Consider the following 20277-nt stretch of genomic DNA (forward strand, 5'->3'; position numbering starts at 1 on the left):
CTAATTTTAGTTGGGACACTAATAATAAGGACATTTTATGAGGTGTTGGTAGTAATAATTAAACACACAAATTAACGTCCTTAAAATAGCATTAAAAATTGTCTTAATCTGATTTTTGCTGTTGTAGCGTTCAGTGATTGTGACGCTTATACTTGAAACTCTTTTGTTCAATTAAATTATAGAACAAATACATATGACGAAAATATTGCTTCACAATAAAATTAAAAAATAAGGTTATGTACACTAGTGATATAGAGAAACCACTGCTTAAATGCACAATTAGAGAATACGAGTTTACTTCACTATAAGAGCGTTTTGATTCACTATAAAGGCATTTTGTTTTTAAACACGATTTTGAAAATATGGAATTAACCAAAACGCCATTATAGTGAAGTAAATCATTCACGGAGTAAATACTTCACTATAAATTATACTAGTCAATTAAAATAGTTCTTACAGTAAACTAAAGTTTTATTCTCTAGTTATACTTCACTATATAAGTAGTTTAATGCATGCTTTTAGTATCAAACCTACATATAATGTTGAAAAAATGTTAGGAGTAATATTTAAGTGTGTTTTTAAATTTGCAATCGTAATTAAATATATGTGATATAATGAAGTCCGTTCCACTGATTTAATAACACGAATGTGATATAGTACTATACTAATGGTTTAAAGGTAGTCTATGTAATAAAAAATATATGTGTATTTTTTAATTATATATGTAAAGAAGCTTGTGATCAATTGCTATTCTCTAGTCACTACCTATAGCTAATTTAAGACCATATGATTTTAAAAATTTAGTGGTCTCAAATTTATCACGTGTTATTTTCATTTTTATTAATTAAATCGAAAAAATAAAAAAAAACTATCAAATTAGGGTTTTAGATGTAAATATCAATATAGTGTTTTGAAAATGTCAACACATTGCTTTAATAATGTCATTCTACATGTATTATATTGACATATTTTATATACTATGTTGACATTTGTTGTTGTACGAAAAATTAAAAATTTTTGAATTTTTTAAAAATTTTGACATCGGAACATATGCAAGTGAGATCTCGTTATAATCCTTATGAAAGTATCTTTAATTTGATATATGTTGTGCGAAAAAATAATTTAAACCGATAAAGTTATATGCGTTTTAAAGTTATGAGATATATTTCACTAGTTAGTTACAACTAATTTGTTGTAAATTGACCTTATTAACGTTCATTGTTGATCGTATTGACATTCTGAGGCTGATATACTCTTAATTTGAATATCTAATGGCTAATATTTAATTATAGTTAGCAATTAGTATTGAGTTATCAATATAACACTCCCTATGTAAAGAATACACAATTGTCCGTCGAACAATTTTACCGTTTGATGCCATGTTCGTGCATATATAATGACCACAAAATAAATTGTCCGTCGAACAATTTTACCGTTTGATGCCATGTTCGTGCATATATAATGACCACAAAATAAATTAAATCTACTTCATCTATTTTATGATCTAATGGATCAAAAGACATTGTTTACTTCTTCTTCTGTTCATCAATAATCGTCTCATTTATTATTTTCGTCTATTCACCAATAAATGTCTTATTTATTTTTTTTATTACTTTAAGGTAATAGATCACATCATCCACTAACTTTAACTACATATTTTATTACTCATTGTCAGACCATAAGTAATGCGCTTAATTTCGGCACTCGTTTTGAGAAAATGATACTACTTTCGTTCCTTAAAAATAAGCTCGCACGAATTTGTTTTTGGATCACCTCCAAAAGACCTCAAACTAATTGGGGTTGGACATGAATTATATATGCCTTCCAACTTTTCTCAAACACCTGATATGGGATAGGTTTGTACTCTAACACTAAACTTTATAGTTTAGAAAATAGACCCCACAATATACTACTCCCTACGTCCCTGAAAATTTGTCCCATTTTTCCATTTCCGTTCGTCTCACAAAATTTGTCATATTTCACTTTTTACCATTTTGCCAATTGACCCATATTCTACTAACTCATTCCTACACACATTTTATTATAAAACTAATATATAAAAGTAGGACCCACATCTACTAACTTTTCAACTCACTTTTCATTACGTTTTTTAAAACCCGTGCCGGGTCAAAGTGGGACAATATTTGGGGTACGGAGGGAATAACATTACTTTCACTATTTTTTTTCTTCTCTCTTATTTTATCAATTTTTCTTTTCCTTTATTTTACTTTATCAATTCGTCAATTTATTTTACCAATTGTAGATTAAAACTCGTACCATTTAAAAAAACTTATTTTTCAAAGACGAGGTAATATTAAATAGTAAAACTAGAGAAATACTCCCCATTTGTCCTACTTTAGCAGTCCCCCGTTGACTTTTCCCATTCCCACGGCTCGGCGGTTGCAATGGGAGCCTTCCCGACTGCCGTGCCGCAAGGCGGTGGGAAGTCCCCTTATTGCTAATGCTATAAAGCTCATATCCTCTCCCTTGAACAGTCCAGCCCAAGATGGTTAGAATGTACTCGTATCTTTAACCATTTTTCCGCCCAACCCCCAACTCGAAAGACTACACTCGAAGAAGCAGTTATCTCCTTAAGCACAAACCAGCAAAATTAAGGCGGAGTGATGGCGGAGATGGCGGCGGAGAAGAAGAAGAAGAGGAGGAGTTTACCGGTGATACCATGGATGAGAGACCCCGTCGATGTCAGTCTATCCGATTCATGCCCTCTCAGCTCCATTCCTTTCCTCGACTCCAGGTTTTCCACATTTGAAATCTGTGAATAGAATGATCGGAAATAAGTCGAATTAACTCAGAGTTGTTGCTTTTCTAGGTTAGAGACCGCGCTGCGGAGTAAGGGTTTCGATTCACTGTTTCCAGTGCAGGCAGCTGTTTGGCATGAGACAATCGGTCCAGGTTCATTCGAGCGTGATCTTTGCATAAATTCACCTACGGGGAGCGGGAAGACCCTCGCGTATGCTCTTCCGATTGTGCAGATGCTGTCCACCCGCACGATTAAATGCCTTCGAGCTCTGGTGGTGCTTCCTACTCGCGACTTGGCTGTGCAGGTTTTGTGTTATTCCGTCTTATTCTTTGTATAATTTTACGATAGATTGATTGCGTTTTTGCTTATTAATGATATGGAATGTGTTGTAAGTGATTGTCAAGTGGTATTGGGATTTTATGCTGTTTGATATTTTGTTTTCTGTTCATAGCACGCCATGTAGTTGTTGTTAATGTTGGATGACGCCAATGCTTGAATTCGTTAGCTTGTGTGTGCTTTTTAGGTGAAGGAAGTTTTTGCTACTTTGGCTCCTGCGGTGGGATTGTCGGTGGGCTTAGCAGTTGGTCAATCGTCTATTGCTGATGAAATCTCTGAGCTTATCACGAAACCTACTATGGGTATTGGTGTTTGTGATTCTGATGATTTCAGCCAGGAGATAAGAAGTTCAGTAGACATACTTGTAGCAACACCTGGACGGCTGATGGACCACATTAACCATACCAAGGGCTTCACAGTCGAGCATCTTTGTTATCTTGTAAGGAGTCGATTTATGTGTTCAAAAATGTTCAATCTCCCTTGTGAAAATTCTTGATAACTGTTTCCTCATTATCTAAATGTCTAAGTTTGGGCGTTCTCTCTCAATCTGTCTAACCCACAATATCATGTCATCAAGATTATAATCATATCTCCTTGTTTGTTACTTGAGTTTCACTTTTCATGTGTGATCTTAAACCTTAGTTGGCAATATAAATATCTTTTAATTCATCATATATTTTGGGAGTCTTACCTAATCATGTTTTTAACCTTGACACACGGCCAATACCGATTAGCTTCTTGTTTGGTTGATGGGACAAACTGTTACTTATCTCATAGTTGTCTTTTAATTATCTGTAAAGCTGAAATGGAGTGTCTTACATCAGGTGGTTGATGAAACAGACCGATTACTTAGGGAAGCTTATCAATCCTGGCTGCCTACTGTCCTTCAGTTGGCACGGTCTTCAACTAATAGTCAGTTTCCCTTTGGGGACGCCATCAACCGTCCTGCATTTGTCTTCCTAAAGACAGTTAGGAGTTTGTGAGTATCATTCCCCTCTTGTTTTTTGCTGGTTGAATTCATGACGTCTGTCTTGTCTGCTATATGTATATCGTATTTAATATTACATGATCCTGTTTTATTTTATTTATTTTCTTCCATTATATCTAGTGAGGGTGGGTGAGGGAGCAGATGGGTAGACAATCTGGGTTTTGTCTTAATATAAGTACTATGAAATAGTATGTCTTAGTTGCTAGGTGATGTTTGATTCAGATGCATAGTTTTCAAACTCAAGCTAAGTCATTTGTTTCTTCTAATTACACATGATACCAGTGGTGTCGAGAGGGGATTTAAGGGTCAGCCATATCCACGGCTTGCGAAGATGGTTCTGTCTGCCACACTAACTCAGGACCCAAGTAAGCTCGCTCAACTCGATCTTCACCATCCATTGTTCTTGACGACTGGAAAAAGCCGGTACCAGTTCCCTGAGAATTTGAAATCTTATAAATTGGTATGATAATCTTTTCTATACTCCATTTCCTGAGATTGCAATTTTAATATACATGGTTAGTGATAATATATTAGAATGGTTCAATTTTATGAAAAAGTCTGTATATCCCATTAAGTAGATGTAAACTGTTGACAGCTTACTCAGCATTTTCTCAATCCTTATGCAGGTGTGTACATCAAATCTTAAACCACTTTATCTACTTGCACTTTTGGGGACTTTGCAAGGGGACAAATGTATTGTTTTCACTTCATCTGTGGAGTCCAATCACCGGCTCTGCACTTTGCTGAATTTCTTTGATGACCTTCAAATTAAGATTAAAGAGTACTCTCGTCTTCAACGTCAGTCTGTAAGAAGGTGATCTAGGCATATCTATATTCTTAAATTTTCTTATATTGTTTTGTATGATAAATCATTATAAATATTACTCCTACTTGCCAAATTTAACCAGTTGGAAAGGAACTTCCCAATATCATACAATGAGTAGTTGTCGAGTGTCTTTTTCTGAGAAAAACTCTTGATTTTGTTTTTGGTGTTCGATTTACAATGCTAATAAGTTAGCTATCCTAATTGCTTTCTGATATGGAATGACATGATTTCAGCAAAACATTGAGGTCATTTAGAGAAGGAGAAACACAAGTTCTTATATCCTCTGATGCAATGACTCGTGGAATGGATGTTGAAGGGGTTAAAAATGTAATCAATTATGACATGCCCCGATTCATCAAGACCTATATTCACCGTGCTGGTCGAACTGCGAGGGCTGGGCAGAGTGGCCGTTGCTTTACACTTCTGCGCAACGATGAGGTACCTTTAATGATCTTAGTTGTTGGTTTTAGTTACTGATTTTAAGAGAGTGTTGTTCTTTGTTAAAAGATACCCTTCTTTTTCTGAGTAACTTCATTTATCACCAAAAATTGTCACTTCACATGAAATTATGTTGAAGTCTTGAGTGGTTACTTGACTTCCAATTATTATCACTGTCACCCTTTTTCATCTGCGAATTTTATACAACCTCCTTTTGTTGCCAATGCTGGTAAGCTAATTAACATGGTCTATGAATTTTTTTTCTATCTGCTTTTGTGTAGAATTTTTTATTTTCTTTATGTTTTGGTTTCAGGTTATTCGATTTAAGAAACTTTTACAAAAAGCCGACAACGAATCCTGTGCCGAATATTCTGTTCCATCTGAATCGATAGAGTCACTTCGTACCATGTATACCACAGGTAAATAAAATCTATGATTTTCTCATCTATATTCCTTTCTTTACATCTGGGCTGCACTCTTCCTGTGGCCTTTTATGTTAAATTAATACATTGAAGCAAAGAGGAAGATAAATCATGCTGAACATTACCTAACACTCATCTTTTATGTGTTATACTATCTCCACGTCTCACGTCTTTATTCTCTGACATGGTACTCTTACATTCTAGCTCTGGAGAGATTGAAAGAGAGCGTTGAATCAGAAAAGCACAAGAAAGCCAGGGTTAATATCAAGAGCCGCGGCGTTGCTAAGAAAAATGACAAATCTGCTTAAAGGAGTTAGGAGGAAAGAATATAGTTCAATTATCGTTGCAGTCCCAGTTCCTACCAGTTTCCTTCTGTCTCTGTACAAACAGGTCATTGTTCTTATCTAAAATGTAGCTACCCTCACTCACATACAAATACATACGTTGGTGAATTTTTTTATTTTTTTTAAAAATAATTTTGCCAATATTTGAATTTCTTTTCTATCTTTGTTTGCTTCTGCAGGTGGTGCTGAAGCAATAGAGAGAGGTGAAGTTGTTGTTGCATCTCTCTTTAGGCTATTGGTTTTCTTCAGTTTTGATGAATTGCTCTAATTATAGTGTAGTGTAGTATTATTTATTTATCAGTATAATTTTGTCATCCCTAATTTTCTCCCACAGCTATTTAATCAGTGCGATATAATATTTGTTGATTTTGGTCCTAGGTTTCTTGAATGCTGTACTTCACCCCAATAGTTGTTTTACACTATTTCAAATGTAGTTCTTTACATTAAAGAATGTGTATTTTTTTCAATGATATGTCACATATCTTTGATTAATCTCTCTTAATTATATGGAGTGTGATATTTAATTAAATTCTTTTTAAAATAATATCTAGAAATAGTGTTAATTTAACACCAAACCTTTACCGTAAAAGGTGGTTTCACTTCAACTTTATTACTCAATAAATCAATCTAAAAGCTAAACAAATACATGGCCTCTGCTTCTCCCATTAATTTCTGCATTTTATTTCAGCCCATAATTTTCAACATTGCTTTCCCTCACAACTCGTATATATATACTGCACGAGTTGGAATACTAAAAAACATCATCCCACACACAACATTCTCCATCAAATTCTATTGCAAATAAACTTCTCTTTCTCTCACTAAAAAGCCTCCTTTTCTACAACCACCATGAGAAAGCATATTAGCTACATGCACCACTTCAATTTCATCGAGGTTGCGCCCTCACCGGTGATTCGACCGCACAAGGTGTCGCAGGCCCCGATGCTCATGCACTTGACCGAGGTTGCCCCCTCTCCGGTGATTCAACGGCAAAAGGTGTCGCAGGCCCCGATGCTCGAGACAATTGTCGAAGAAGCTGGACTGGAGAAGGAGGCTGCAACCAAGGTCAAGACCATCTACTTCCTTCCCGTCATCCTCTCCTTCGTCACCTACGCGCTCATGAGCAGATTACCCGTCGTCTGACGCCCAATCGGACGAAGCAGGCCTCATCTGCTCGCAGCTACTGTGAATCCCATAAAAAGATGGGGGTGAAACCGCGGCAGATGTGTAAATAATGCATGTATCAAGGGATTTTCAAGCATGTTGTTTAGAAAGGAATGTGGAGAAATATAGGGAAATTGCAATGAGCAAAAAAAAACAGAAAAAGAAAAAAAGATTCATTTCCTCCATAATTTCCATGTGAGATGAGGTGAAAGTAGAACTGGCCATCTATTGTTGATATCAGATGGTCGAATAGGATATCAAGAATTAGGGTTAAGGTTATTTGTATATATTTGTTCATACATATACAACTTAGGGGGTCAGATGAGTGTTTCTTTCATCTTCCCTAAAGTGTAACTTTCAGTTTTACTACAGGAGGAAATGTGTAAATACAAAATTGTTTCTTTCACAGAGAATATGAAATTGCCTTATACCACTTGATCTAAGAGGTAATGCATATACAAATATTCAACTTTTAACTGCAAAATTTAGGTTTTTTATGTGACTGTCTTAAAAACTAAGCATACACTCATATACCAGAGAGAGAGAGACAACTATGATTCCACAGTTGTATCCAAATTTCCATTTGTGTTCAACGCTTCAATCCGCGGTCGTTTCAAAGCTGAGACAAGAAAAAGGAATATAGGATTATTAGCACAGTGCAACCAATAAAATTATGCAGAATGAACAAAAACACTCAGTCCAAATCAATCACCCTAAATAGTGCTCTAAGGTCCCTTTTTGAGCTAAAATCTTAAGTTGTTTAAAAATGGTACCCATGCTAATGCAACTTCACTAAAATTCAGTGCATTAAATTCTTGAATTTGAACGATATTCACTCTTTTGGAATGATATGAGAACACAACATCAAACATTGTAATCAGGAAAAAAGAAGGCATAAAAAAATGCAGACTCACATCGGATAGATGATCCGGCAAGGCAAGTGAGCCTCGATTTGGTATGAACCTCACTCAATGGTTTCCCTTCAACAGCCATCCTCACGTCCCAGACGCGTATTACCCCATCAGATGACGCAGATGCCACTAGATCAGGATCCTCTGCCCCTGAATCAGCACTACTCTTAGATAACACAACAATGCCTTTGACACGAGCTGCATGGGCATTTCCAATAGTGTAGGCCGATTTCCCGCTGGCTGTCTCCCAGGCCGTGATGTTCCTATCTTCTCCACCAGTAAATAACATGCCATTCTGCCAAAAACGGATGATCAAACAAGTAAATAAGAGGTTAGTTATAATTAAAGGCTTAAGTATGAAATAAGTAGCTCTACTGATGCTATTGAGCAGTTTTAGGTGTTTTTAGTTAAAATTGGTGGCATATCGTCTGCATAATTAAGAAAACCGAAATCTAATTGAGTGAAAGTATTGTTTCTGCATCATATAATATAATGCTCAGGCGTAGTTGATTGTACAAACAATATGCATCATAATCAAAATCCAAAATATCCCTGCGATAAATCAAATTGAGAAAGAGAGAGAGAGAGAGCTCACAGCGCCGGAAGCAGCACAGAGGACTTTCTTCGTATTATCCAGCTCAACAATCAGCTTCGCATCCTCGGATTCATGAATACTGACTTTATCGTCGACTACCATGGAAAATTTCTCGCCGCTTTCAATGAAATGCACATGCGACGCTTCCTTGCCGAGCTTGCAGTAGAAGCTCCGCCTTCCTCGCACCAAATTGACCAGCGCCAGGCACTGATCGTGGCCTACGGTAAGCGCCAGCTTCCCCGAGGGATGCACGGACATCGAATTGATCGATTTTCTGTGAATTTTGACGGTTTTGAGGAGCACGAAGGGATCGGCGTCGTAGATGGAGATCGAGCCATCGGTTTTACGGGAGGGAGGAGAGAGAATGTTGCATGCATGATCATTCATGCGTAAAATGCATGCAACACAAGATAGCGAGCTATAAAGGAAGTCGTTGGAAGTTGGGAGTTAAGTAGGAGTTAGTTGCTGTGTAACTAACTCAAGCCAGCTGGCAATCATCACGTGAGATATGACGTGTTGCAGCCAATAAGAGTCGAGCACGTGGATGTTAGTTAGTTAAGTGAGCTAAGATGAACAGTATAAGTAGAGGAGTTGCTTATTTCTTTCGGTTATGTTGAGTATAGTGTTGAATTGTAAATCGGAGCTTAGATCGTGGATCTAGTTCCTCCTCTTCGTTTGATTGTTTCTATCGTGTAAACTTCTTGTTGATTCAATAATACGATCCTCGATTGTTCATTCAAGAGTTGCTTTGCGTATTATCGCTGAGTTCGGCAATGCCGAACTAAGAGAGAGAGACCGAGAAGAAGTCACTGAGTTCGGCAGTGACGAACTAAGATAGGAAGACCGCGAGGAAGTCACTGAGTTCGGCAGTGACGAGCTAAGATAGGAAGACCGCGAAGAAGTCACTGAGTTCGGCAGTGGCGAGCTAAGATAGGAAGACCGCGAAGAAGTCACTGAGTTCGGCAGTGGCGAGCTAAAATAGGGAAGCTACGAGCTCGGATCGTAACAAGTGGTATCCAGAGCAGTCGATCTCCGGAAACTGGAACGGTGACGCGAGGCGCTGAAATGGAGAAGAAAATGGCGGAATTGATGGATCAGAAGTTAAGTGAGCGTGATCAAGTCATTCATGAGCAGGAAATCCAAATTTTGGAATTGAGGCAAGCAATCGCTACGATTAATTTGCAGAATCAGAAAAACAACGCAGCAATGGATAATGGTGAAGGAAGTAGCGAAGGAAAATCAGATTGGGGAAGATCTACTCGATATGAGTTTCCTAAATTTGATGGTGAAGGATTTGAAGGTTGGATGATGAGAGCTGAATATTTTTTTCAAGTAGCAAGGGTACCAGAGGCGGAGAAAGTAAAGGTAGCAGCAATTCATATGGAAGGAAAAGCTCTCCAATGGCATAGAGGATTTTTGACTCTACATGGAAATGAGGCGTATGTTGATTGGAGATATTACATCTCGTGCGTAGCAGCTCGCTTTGGAGCTCATGCTTTTGAGGATCCGCTTGCAGATCTGAGGAATCTCAAACAAAAAGGTACGCTACAATCATACATGGATACTTTTGATGAGTTGTATCCGAGAGCTAGTATAAGAGAGGATCAAGCACTTAGTTTTTTCTTATCTGGACTTATTGATGAACTACAAATGCCAGTGAGAATGTTTAAACCTAAGAGCTTGGCTGAGGCTTACTCATTAGCTAAATTGCAAGAACTAACTGTGAAGGCTTTAGGAATTAAGCCTAAGGTGATGCAGAGTAATGTGTATTCTAATAGCAGTTATTACTCGAGTAGTAAGCCCCTGGCAGTCACCACTAATAGTAAACCTGTGGTGAATACTAACAATTGGAGTGGAGGTAATAAGGAGCCTAATCGTTTGGGTGGTGTTAGAGCTAGCACTAATCTATCACCCAAAGAAATGGATGAAAAAAGAGCTAGGAAGGAGTGTTTCTGGTGCACTGAAAAATTCACTCCTAATCATCAATGTTCTAAGAGGAAATTTTATGTTATACAACTGATTGAGCTGGGAGACACAGCAGAAAGTGAGGAACAAGCAGATTTGGCAGATGAAACAAGGGCTGGTGAAGAACCGGATCTCCAGCTGTCTTTACATGCTGTTTGGGGTAAGAATGGACCTCAACTGATGAGGATTAGGGGAATCTGTCAGAAAAAGGCTTTAAAGATCTTAATTGATACTGGGAGTACTCATAACTTCTTGAGTTCCAGAGTAGCTAAAAAGATTAAGTGTGAACTCACTGCAGTGAGCTCTAAGGCTGTAGAGGTTGCTAATGGACAACTACTGCAATGCAATCAGAAATGTAGTAGCCTTGAGTGGGAAATGCAGGGAGCAACATTTCAAGCTGAGGTCTATCTTATTCATTTAGAAACTTATGATTTGATATTGGGTGGTGCTTGGTTGTCTACCTTGGGTGAGATTACATGGGATTTCAACAAGCTGACTATGCAATTCAAATTATCTGGTGCGGTTGTGAAGTTGCAAGGAGAGCTATGGTCACCAAAATCTGATCAATTACATTGTTTACATATCTGCAACCTGCAAGAAAAAGATGAAAATGAAAGAAAGATCAGCCAGCTGATGCCTTCAATAGAAGAGGAAATTTCCTTCTGTTATGAGATCAGTACAGAGGAAATATGGCCAGAACTTAAACTGATATTGGATGAGAATGAAGCCATATTTGCAGAGCCAAGTTCATTACCACCACCGAGGGAGCAAGATCACAAAATCATTTTGAAAGAGGGGTCTAATGCTGTCAACATAAGGCCCTATAAATATGCTTCCAAACAGAAAGATATCATTGAAACTATGATTGATGAAATGCTGAAATCTGGAGTTATAAGGCATAGTGAGAGTTCCTTTGCTAGCCCTATTGTTTTAGTCAAGAAGAAGGACTCATCATGGCGCATGTGTGTGGATTATAGAGCTTTAAATGCTATCACGGTTAAGGATAAATATCCTATACCGGTTATTGAGGAGCTTTTGGATGAGTTGGGTGGGGCTACTTGGTTTTCTAAAATTGATCTACGGTCTGGCTATTGGCAAGTTCGAATGAGGCTGGAGGACATCCATAAAACAGCCTTCAAAACTCACTCCGGTCACTATGAATTTTTAGTGATGCCATTTGGATTAACAAATGCTCCGGCCACCTTTCAAAACTTGATGAATTCTGTCTTCAGAGAGCATTTGAGGAAATTTATTTTGGTTTTCTTTGATGACATCTTGATCTATAGCAAAAGTAAGGAAGACCATGAGTTTCACTTGAAGGCTGTGATGAACTTAATGAAGCAGCACAGCCTTCTAGCTAAGAAGTCTAAATGTAGTTTTGGGTGTAGAAGGGTGGAATACTTGGGACATGTCATTTCTGCTGATGGTGTTGCTACTGATGAAGCCAAGATAGCAGCGGTTAAGAATTGGCCAAGACCAAAAACGATTAAACATGTTAGAAGCTTCTTGGGTTTAACTGGATATTATAGGCGATTTGTATACAATTATGGAGTCATTGCTAAACCATTGATAGAGGTGACAAAAGGTGCTGCATTTAGTTGGCCTGAGGAAGCACAAGAAGCTTTTGATAAATTAAAAAGTGCTATGATATCTGCACCAGTTTTAGCTTTACCCGATTTCTCCAAGGAGTTTGTAGTTGAAACAGACGCATCTGGAGTGGGTATTGGTGCTGTACTAATGCAGGAGAAACATCCTATAGCTTTTATCAGCAAAGCCTTAACTCCTAAACATCAAGCCCTGTCTGTGTATGAAAAAGAACTCTTGGCTATCTTGATGGCAGTAAAAAAATGGTATTACTACCTGCAATGTAGGAGGTTTATAATCCTAACTGATCATCAGAGCCTCAAATATTTGGTTGAGCAGAAGTTGACAACTCCAACTCAACAAGCTTGGATGACAAAACTTATGCAATTCGATTATGAGATAAGGTACAAGAAAGGATGTGATAATGCAGTGGCTGATGCCTTATCTAGGGTGCCAGAATCTATGATATTTGCTCTAACTTCTCTTATAATTCCCTTGGAATTAATTGAGCAGATTAAGGAATCTTGGAAAGCAGATCAACAAATTCAATTAATTTTGAATGCAAAACAGACTGATACTACTTCTCACCCTAAATTTAGCTGGAAAAATGGTGAGTTAAGGAGAAATGGCAGACTTGTAGTTGGAAATGATGTATTCTTGAAGGCCAAAATTCTAACTATATTCCATGAGTCTGCAACAGCTGGCCATTCGGGTGTGTTGGGAACTTACAAGAGGATCTCTGCCTTGTGTTATTGGCCTAAGATGATGAAGGATGTTAAAGAATTTGTGAGGATGTGTGTGACTTGCCAAAGATATAAACCAAGCACTACTTCCCCGGCTGGATTACTTCAACCCCTGCCTATGCCTGCTGCAATTTTTACTGATATCACTATGGATTTCATAGAGGCTTTACCTACTTCGCATGGAAAAGACACTATATTTGTGGTGGTAGATCGGTTGAGTAAGTATGCTCATTTTATGGCTTTGTCCCATCCTTTTACAGCCAAGAAAGTAGCAGAAATATTCATGGATTTTGTTTTCAAATTACATGGCATGCCTGCTAAAATTGTGAGTGATCGAGGTGCTGTGTTTGTGGGAGCTTTCTGGAAGGAGTTTATGACTTTATTGGGTGTGGAATTGCTATATTCTACAGCCTATCACCCTGAGACCGATGGACAATCTGAGGTTGTTAATAGATGTTTACAATGTTATTTGAGATGCTCTATGGGAGAGAAACCACACTCTTGGGTTCAATGGCTGGGATTAGCCGAATATTGGTACAACACTACTTATCACTCGAGTATTCGGATGACTCCCTTTGAAGCATTATATGGATTTCCACCTCCTTTACATGTCCCATACCTACCTGGGGATTCAGATATTGAAGCTATAGACATTGCTTTGAGAGATAGAGAGGAGATGATTGTCATATTAAAGAAAAATATTGAGAAAGCTGCAGCAAGAATGAAGAAACAAGCTGATCTTCATCGTTTTGACAGAGAGTTTCAGATTGGTGATTGGGTTTGGCTGAAGCTTCAAGACTATAGGCAGAAATCTATTCGGGGCAAACACCACAAGTTCGAAGCTAAGTTTTTTGGACCATATCAGATCGTGGATAGAATGGGGAAGGTAGCTTATAAGCTGAATTTACCCTCATCAGCTGCTATACATGATGTCTTTCATGTTTCATTACTGAAGCCCGCTGCACCTCCTCTCGGGCCTATTTCAGATCTACCATCTACATCTCATATCAATGATGCTATACCACAAGCGATTCTGGATAGAAAAATGGTGAAGCGACACAATCAAGCGGCTACAAAATGGCTGATCCATTGGAAAGATAGATCCCCTGCCGATGCTTCTTGGGAATTCGCGGACGTGATCACCGAGCGTTTCCCTTGGTTCCTTGAGGACAAGGAACCTTAAGTCGGGGGTATTGTTGCATGCATGATCATTCATGCGTAAAATGCATGCAACACAAGATAGCGAGCTATAAAGGAAGTCGTTGGAAGTTGGGAGTTAAGTAGGAGTTAGTTGCTGTGTAACTAACTCAAGCCAGCTGGCAATCATCACGTGAGATATGACGTGTTGCAGCCAATAAGAGTCGAGCACGTGGATGTTAGTTAGTTAAGTGAGCTAAGATGAACAGTATAAGTAGAGGAGTTGCTTATTTCTTTCGGTTATGTTGAGTATAGTGTTGAATTGTAAATCGGAGCTTAGATCGTGGATCTAGTTCCTCCTCTTCGTTTGATTGTTTCTATCGTGTAAACTTCTTGTTGATTCAATAATACGATCCTCGATTGTTCATTCAAGAGTTGCTTTGCGTATTATCGCTGAGTTCGGCAATGCCGAACTAAGAGAGGGAGACCGAGAAGAAGTCACTGAGTTCGGCAGTGACGAGCTAAGATAGGAAGACCGCGAGGAAGTCACTGAGTTCGGCAGTGACGAGCTAAGATAGGAAGACCGCGAAGAAGTCACTGAGTTCGGCAGTGGCGAGCTAAGATAGGAAGACCGCGAAGAAGTCACTGAGTTCGGCAGTGGCGAGCTAAAATAGGGAAGCTACGAGCTCGGATCGTAACAGAGAAGGAGGAGAGTAGAAGGCGACGGAGGTGATGGAGGCGGAGTGGTGGAAGGATCCTATCTCGGAGGAGGATGCGAGATCGTAGATTTTGAGCAGTCGTCGTTGCCGCCGGAGACGGCGGCGGAGCCTGCGACGGAGACGGTGTTGATCGTGGAGAGGTGGGAGGGGAAGGAGAAGAGCGGGGTTAGGGTTAGTGAGCAGTTGAGTTTGTAGCCCCAAATGAAGCGTTCATACGACCCTGCCACCAAACTCAATAGTGAGATGAGAGAGATGAAGCGAAGGTTTTAGCAGGGTTTTGGTATATTATAAATTGGGCAGATATAAGGCCCAGTAATAATGGGCCGGCCCGTATTATTATTGTATTTGTGGCTGATGAGAATATGAAAATATTGTTATGAGCCAATATGTAAATATGTTCTTAACGATCCCTAACTATCAATAGTTTTGATAGTAAAAGAATAATAGCAAAAAAAAATGAATATAGTATTATTAATATAAATGTGGCTCACAACTAAAATGGAAAAACAATATTCTATATCTGAACGAATATGACTTAAATTTCATTTTAATTTGTCTTAATGAAGCTGATCGATTTATATAAATGAAAATGATATTGTCTCTGCATATTCTCTATCCAATTAATACACAAAATAAGTACTATTACATAAAATCATTAGTCGTTTAATAAATTAAGAAATTTTATTCCAAGTATATTCTCTATAAGATATTTTAAGATAAATTGAAAAGAATAATTTGACGTTATGAATGAGACCTTATTTTTTTATTATCAAGAAAAAAAGATTAAAATTAATAATAATAATAATAATAATAATAATAATAATATAATAATAATAATAATATATAAGAATATTTGTCCAAATCAAGAGCTAGACATTCAGAATCCTCCAGTTGAGGAATTTCCGATAACCAGTAAATTTCCCGAGAGCTAAGCTAATGGGGGAACATCAAATCCAACACCCCTTCTCTCTTCCACCTCCGCCGCTGCCGCCTCTTCCTCCGCCCGCTTCACCACGCGACGACTCCGCTCCGCCGGAACCATCATCTCTGGACGATCCTTCACCTCCTTCCGCCCCTCCTTTCGATCCTAGCCGAAGTAACCTTCCTCTCTCTCTCTCTCTCTCTCTCTCTCTCTCTCTACATTATTGCTTGTGCGCGTGTCTGAGTTTCTTCATTCATTGTATTGTTATGAATCTAAATTACTGTGTGTAATTTCATAGGTTATTTGGAGGTACTACTTGTGCTCAATTTCTCTGATCATGTATCTGTATACCTAATTTTTACGGCGTAGCATTATAACAGGATCTCAACGATAAATAATTCGAAATTTCGCTTTAATATGGAGTAATGATTACCTAGACTTCCCCCTTATTAAGCCGAACTGGAGCTAGGAATTCTGCACCTTCTTAATAAGCTGAATTTATTGCGAATTAAGTATGTATTTAGGGGTCTGATTGATGAAATGGAGTATTGGAATTGAGTGAAGATTTTAGGTGTAAACACTATTTTGATAGTTCTGGGGAATTACTTGATTTTCTAGTTTGGTTATAGAAACACCTTGAATCGAGCTTTGGCTATGTTCTTATGTATGCTTAACTTGTTTTGCGTCTTTGAAGTGATTGGGATCATCAAAAGGAAGGCTATGATCAAAGAATTGGCAGCTTCATATCATGCTGAGTGCCTCACACATTGCCAAGAACTGTTGGAACTACAGAAAAAAAACGAAGAGGCAAGTAATATTCATAATGCTCGTAACATCTCGTGCTATTTTCTTCGTTCTGTGCTCTTTTCATTACGTATTCATTTGGTCTCTGTGCTACTATAGATGGGTATTTATGGGGAATGTCGATATATCCATCAGCAGACAAAACTATTTCAAGTGCTATAAACCTGAAAGTAAGAAAGACTAGCAGGCGCCGAGATCATTTCAATACCATCGTAAAGGCGTGTGTATCTAGTGATGGACTAGTTTCAGATAGAAAACTATGTTAAGCTGTTGGTTCTTCTGAATATCTAAACAGAAATCTTTGGCAAAATATTAACACCAAGAGCATCGGTTGTGGTGGAGACTGAAATTGGTGAGCAAGGTGAAAGAAGCAGCTTCAACATTGAACATCACTTTCAAGTGAAGGCGGATAATTTTCTGACCTGCATTGTCTTGCAATGAGTGTGAGAACTTGGACTTGGAAGAGCCGAAAAGGCACATAGTCTGGTAGGGAATTGGATCAGCGGAGGCTGAATTATCGACTGTAGCTGAGATTGCTGACGAGCCACTTAATTAGTTAATTGTATCCTGAAGAAAATCTTGCTCGAACATCTCCCAGCCATTCACTCTGCCTCTTGATGACATAGAGCTCATTACTCTTATCTTCTGGTCTTATTTGATCAATAATAACATCTTTGAAATAAATGCAGCCCTTTATTGACACAAAACTTCGGAGGAGCCAAGGAAAGAAGCGCTAAGACCTGCCAAACGCGTCAAGAAGTCCCGCTAGGTATTAATACTTGTTAAAGGTCTCTTCATCTCGATCCCATTTCTCAATATAAGATGTACCCTTATTCTGATCATACTTGGCAGGGGCATCGTGATCTCTTGCAAAAAGCCGTGCTTAGTTCTTCAAGAAGTTGTGTGCTGAACACAACATCAAAATTTAGTTTCTCTTCCTAATTTGTGATTTAAATAGAAAAGCATACTCTTTTTATTATACCATATTATTTTTTCGGTCCATAATCAACACTCTTTTTTTTTCTGTTTGATTTGTTCACAAAACGTTAGTCTCTTTCTATTTTCAGTAATAAGGAGTACCATTTCCCGATCTTCAATTTATTCATTTTAAAACTAACAATATTTTAAATTTCTTCTTTGTACTTTACCAGTGTATACATTAAATTCCATATCGTCCATAACTATTGGTAGTAGACGAAATAAGTATTTATCTTTTCTATCACACGATCCACCACTTTTTCATAAGATTAAGTAAACTAGTCGATTGTCAGCTAACCGTTTTAAATAAATATCTCAATAAAAAAATTTATTTCAACACAATTTTCTAGTCTAATGTTTATGATAATTGACTTCCACAAGCTAGATCCAAGTTCGACTACAAGCAAGAGCATGTTGAATTTTTTTTGGATTGACCACATGTACCGAACTAGTCTCCCAGCGAGTGTCAGGTCACCACAACAAGAACATGTTTTTAGCGAACCAATTTCTAGTTACTAATCGGCTAATCAATGTTGTCACAGTTAGTTATTAATCCAATCGGCCGTTTAACAGTCTCTAATTTTGTCACTCACAACACATTTATTAATCATTGTTAATTCATACACCAATCACTTTAGAACTATTTATGTCAAATATACCATACTCCCAACTTACCAAATAAGGAGCTACAATTAAAGGAGGAAATATGTAATTGATAGGTAATTGATAGGGAGCATATTTGCCTAGAATTAGAATAATTGAATATCGTAATTAACAACTCCTATATTAAGGGGGATTGATCATTCTAATGTATATACAACACAATACATTGTCTCCTACATTTTCTTTCAATATGATATCACGAGCAGGTTCGGGCTCAGAAAAATTTCATCATCGCCCGTAATATACCTCTCTCAGCCTTCTTTTCGATCCAACAGCAAACACAAAGCGATATGTCAGATTCTGAAATAGAAAACATGTCAGAAAAAACCAACAACAAAAACACCGATTCCCACCCACTCCAGGAAATATCGCCCAAACCCACCCCAAAAAAAAAAGAAATTACAAAGACCCCCTCCAAGCCCCAACTTATTGCCAAAAAAAAGTCCCAGTTCTACATAAATCCGAAAATACAGTACAAAATACCCCAAAACTTGATTTTACACCAAATATCAGCTGCAACAATTCATTCTAGCCCCTAGCAAATTCCTCTGTGACTACTTCCATAAACAAAGATAAAAATTGGATTTTTGACTGTGGCGCGACAAACACGATGTCTTTTGAGGCATCTGATTTCACTGACATATCTGATTCTCGTAAAATTTTTGTTCGCACAGCAAATGGGCATACAATACCTGTTGCAGGAGCCGACACTATCACACTGTCGCCCACTTTGAGACTTTCGAACTGTCTCTATGTCCCTTCTCTGGCTAATAAATTGGTCTCAGTCAATCATATTACCAGAGAACTCCATTGTAAACTATTAATGCAGTCCAATTTCTGTGAATTACAATATATCAAGACGGGGATGATGATTGGGCGTGACACTAAACAACAAGGGCTTTATTATGTAGACAGGATGGCCCACCACGGTACTGCGATGCTGACTCACGGACCGACTTCATCACAAGCCTGGATTTGGCATCACCGGTTAGGACATCCGTCTAGAGGGTATTTACATCTTCTGTTTCCTAAACTTACTAGCAATCTTTCCCATTTGAATTGTGAAACTTGTTTTTTGGCCAAGATCCATAGACTTAAATTTAGTAATACCCGTGAGAAGATTCCTTTTTCCATTGTTCACTCTTAGAGCACCCACAACCGTGCTCTTGCCAGCGAGCACGGTTGTGGGTCCGACCTCACTTTTTCTGCCTGCTCTCTGGCAAGAGCACAACACCCACAGCTTTGCTCTTCCTCAAGGACGAGCACAATTCAATTAAACAAAACATTTCCATAAAATTAAAATTTATTAAAAAACCACAATAAATATTACAAATTACAAATAAAATAAAAAAGACACAATTAAAATCCTAAAAATTAAAAATTACATAATTAAAATACTAAAAATACCTAAAAATAAAAAATTACATAATTAAACTCCTAAAAATTAAAAATTACATAATTAAAAGCTAAAAATATCCCTGTGGATGACTACTCATCCGGCGGCACTACCCCCAATTGTCTTTGGAGGCCCAATATCATGGCCTCGTGCGATCAAAGTTGCGAGGGGGTCATAGTGGACCTATCGGTCATATTGAGTTGGGCCAAAAACTGCCACAACGAGTTGGTGGGGGGTGGAGGTGGCACATATGGAACGGGAACGGGAGCGGGAACTGGAGCATCGGCGGTTGCAGCCGCGGCTCGACGGCGGTTGCAGCCGCGGCTCAACGGCGGTTGGCCACCGCCTTCTTCCTTCCTTGCGGTCGGCGTTGGGAATCGCTCGGGCCGGCGTCGGGGCTACCCAAGTTAGCTTCGGCGAGTTGGCTAGCCACTTCTTCGGAGCCGGCATCGGATAGGGATACCGACCTTGACCGTTTGGAGGAGCCGCTAGAGGAGGATGTTACGCCTCCCATATACTTCGGGTGCGTCCGCGTCTCCTGCCAAACGTTGAGGTACTTGAACGACTTGTAGTTCATTGAT

General features: G+C 38.4%; 3 protein-coding genes across 4 annotated transcripts; 2 read left to right on the forward strand and 1 right to left on the reverse strand.

Moving 5' to 3' along the window:
• Window positions 1-2375: 2375 nt before the first annotated feature.
• On the forward strand, window positions 2376-6563 carry LOC121791624 (DEAD-box ATP-dependent RNA helicase 1-like). Its single transcript, XM_042189493.1, has 10 exons — window positions 2376-2755; window positions 2831-3065; window positions 3285-3536; window positions 3922-4076; window positions 4368-4545; window positions 4712-4899; window positions 5145-5349; window positions 5663-5768; window positions 5976-6161; window positions 6295-6563. Exons 1-9 carry the CDS (start codon window positions 2625-2627, stop codon window positions 6077-6079), a joined length of 1554 nt encoding a protein of 517 aa, XP_042045427.1. The 5' UTR covers window positions 2376-2624; the 3' UTR covers window positions 6080-6161; window positions 6295-6563.
• A 1267-nt stretch (window positions 6564-7830) lies between these two features.
• Window positions 7831-9172, reverse strand: LOC121791626 (p21-activated protein kinase-interacting protein 1-like). The gene is made up of 3 exons (XM_042189496.1): window positions 8786-9172; window positions 8194-8485; window positions 7831-7898 (listed from the first exon to the last, which is right to left on the reverse strand). Exons 1-3 carry the CDS (start codon window positions 9170-9172, stop codon window positions 7831-7833), a joined length of 747 nt encoding a protein of 248 aa, XP_042045430.1.
• Window positions 9173-15824: 6652 nt separating this feature from the next.
• LOC121791625 (uncharacterized proline-rich protein-like) lies at window positions 15825-17627 on the forward strand. 2 transcript variants are annotated; one of them, XM_042189495.1, is made up of 3 exons: window positions 15825-16029; window positions 16550-16662; window positions 17349-17627. In XM_042189495.1, the coding sequence occupies exons 1-3, from the start codon at window positions 15870-15872 to the stop codon at window positions 17394-17396; spliced, it is 321 nt and encodes a 106-aa protein (XP_042045429.1). In that variant the 5' UTR covers window positions 15825-15869; the 3' UTR covers window positions 17397-17627. The 2 variants fall into 2 exon arrangements, with proteins under 2 accessions (XP_042045429.1, XP_042045428.1); XM_042189494.1 differs by lacking the exon at window positions 17349-17627 and adding an exon at window positions 16759-17220.
• Window positions 17628-20277: the final 2650 nt, after the last annotated feature.

The sequence above is a fragment of the Salvia splendens genome, unplaced genomic scaffold, assembly GCF_004379255.2.
Source record: "Salvia splendens isolate huo1 unplaced genomic scaffold, SspV2 ctg858, whole genome shotgun sequence".
Lineage (NCBI taxonomy): Eukaryota > Viridiplantae > Streptophyta > Magnoliopsida > Lamiales > Lamiaceae > Salvia > Salvia splendens.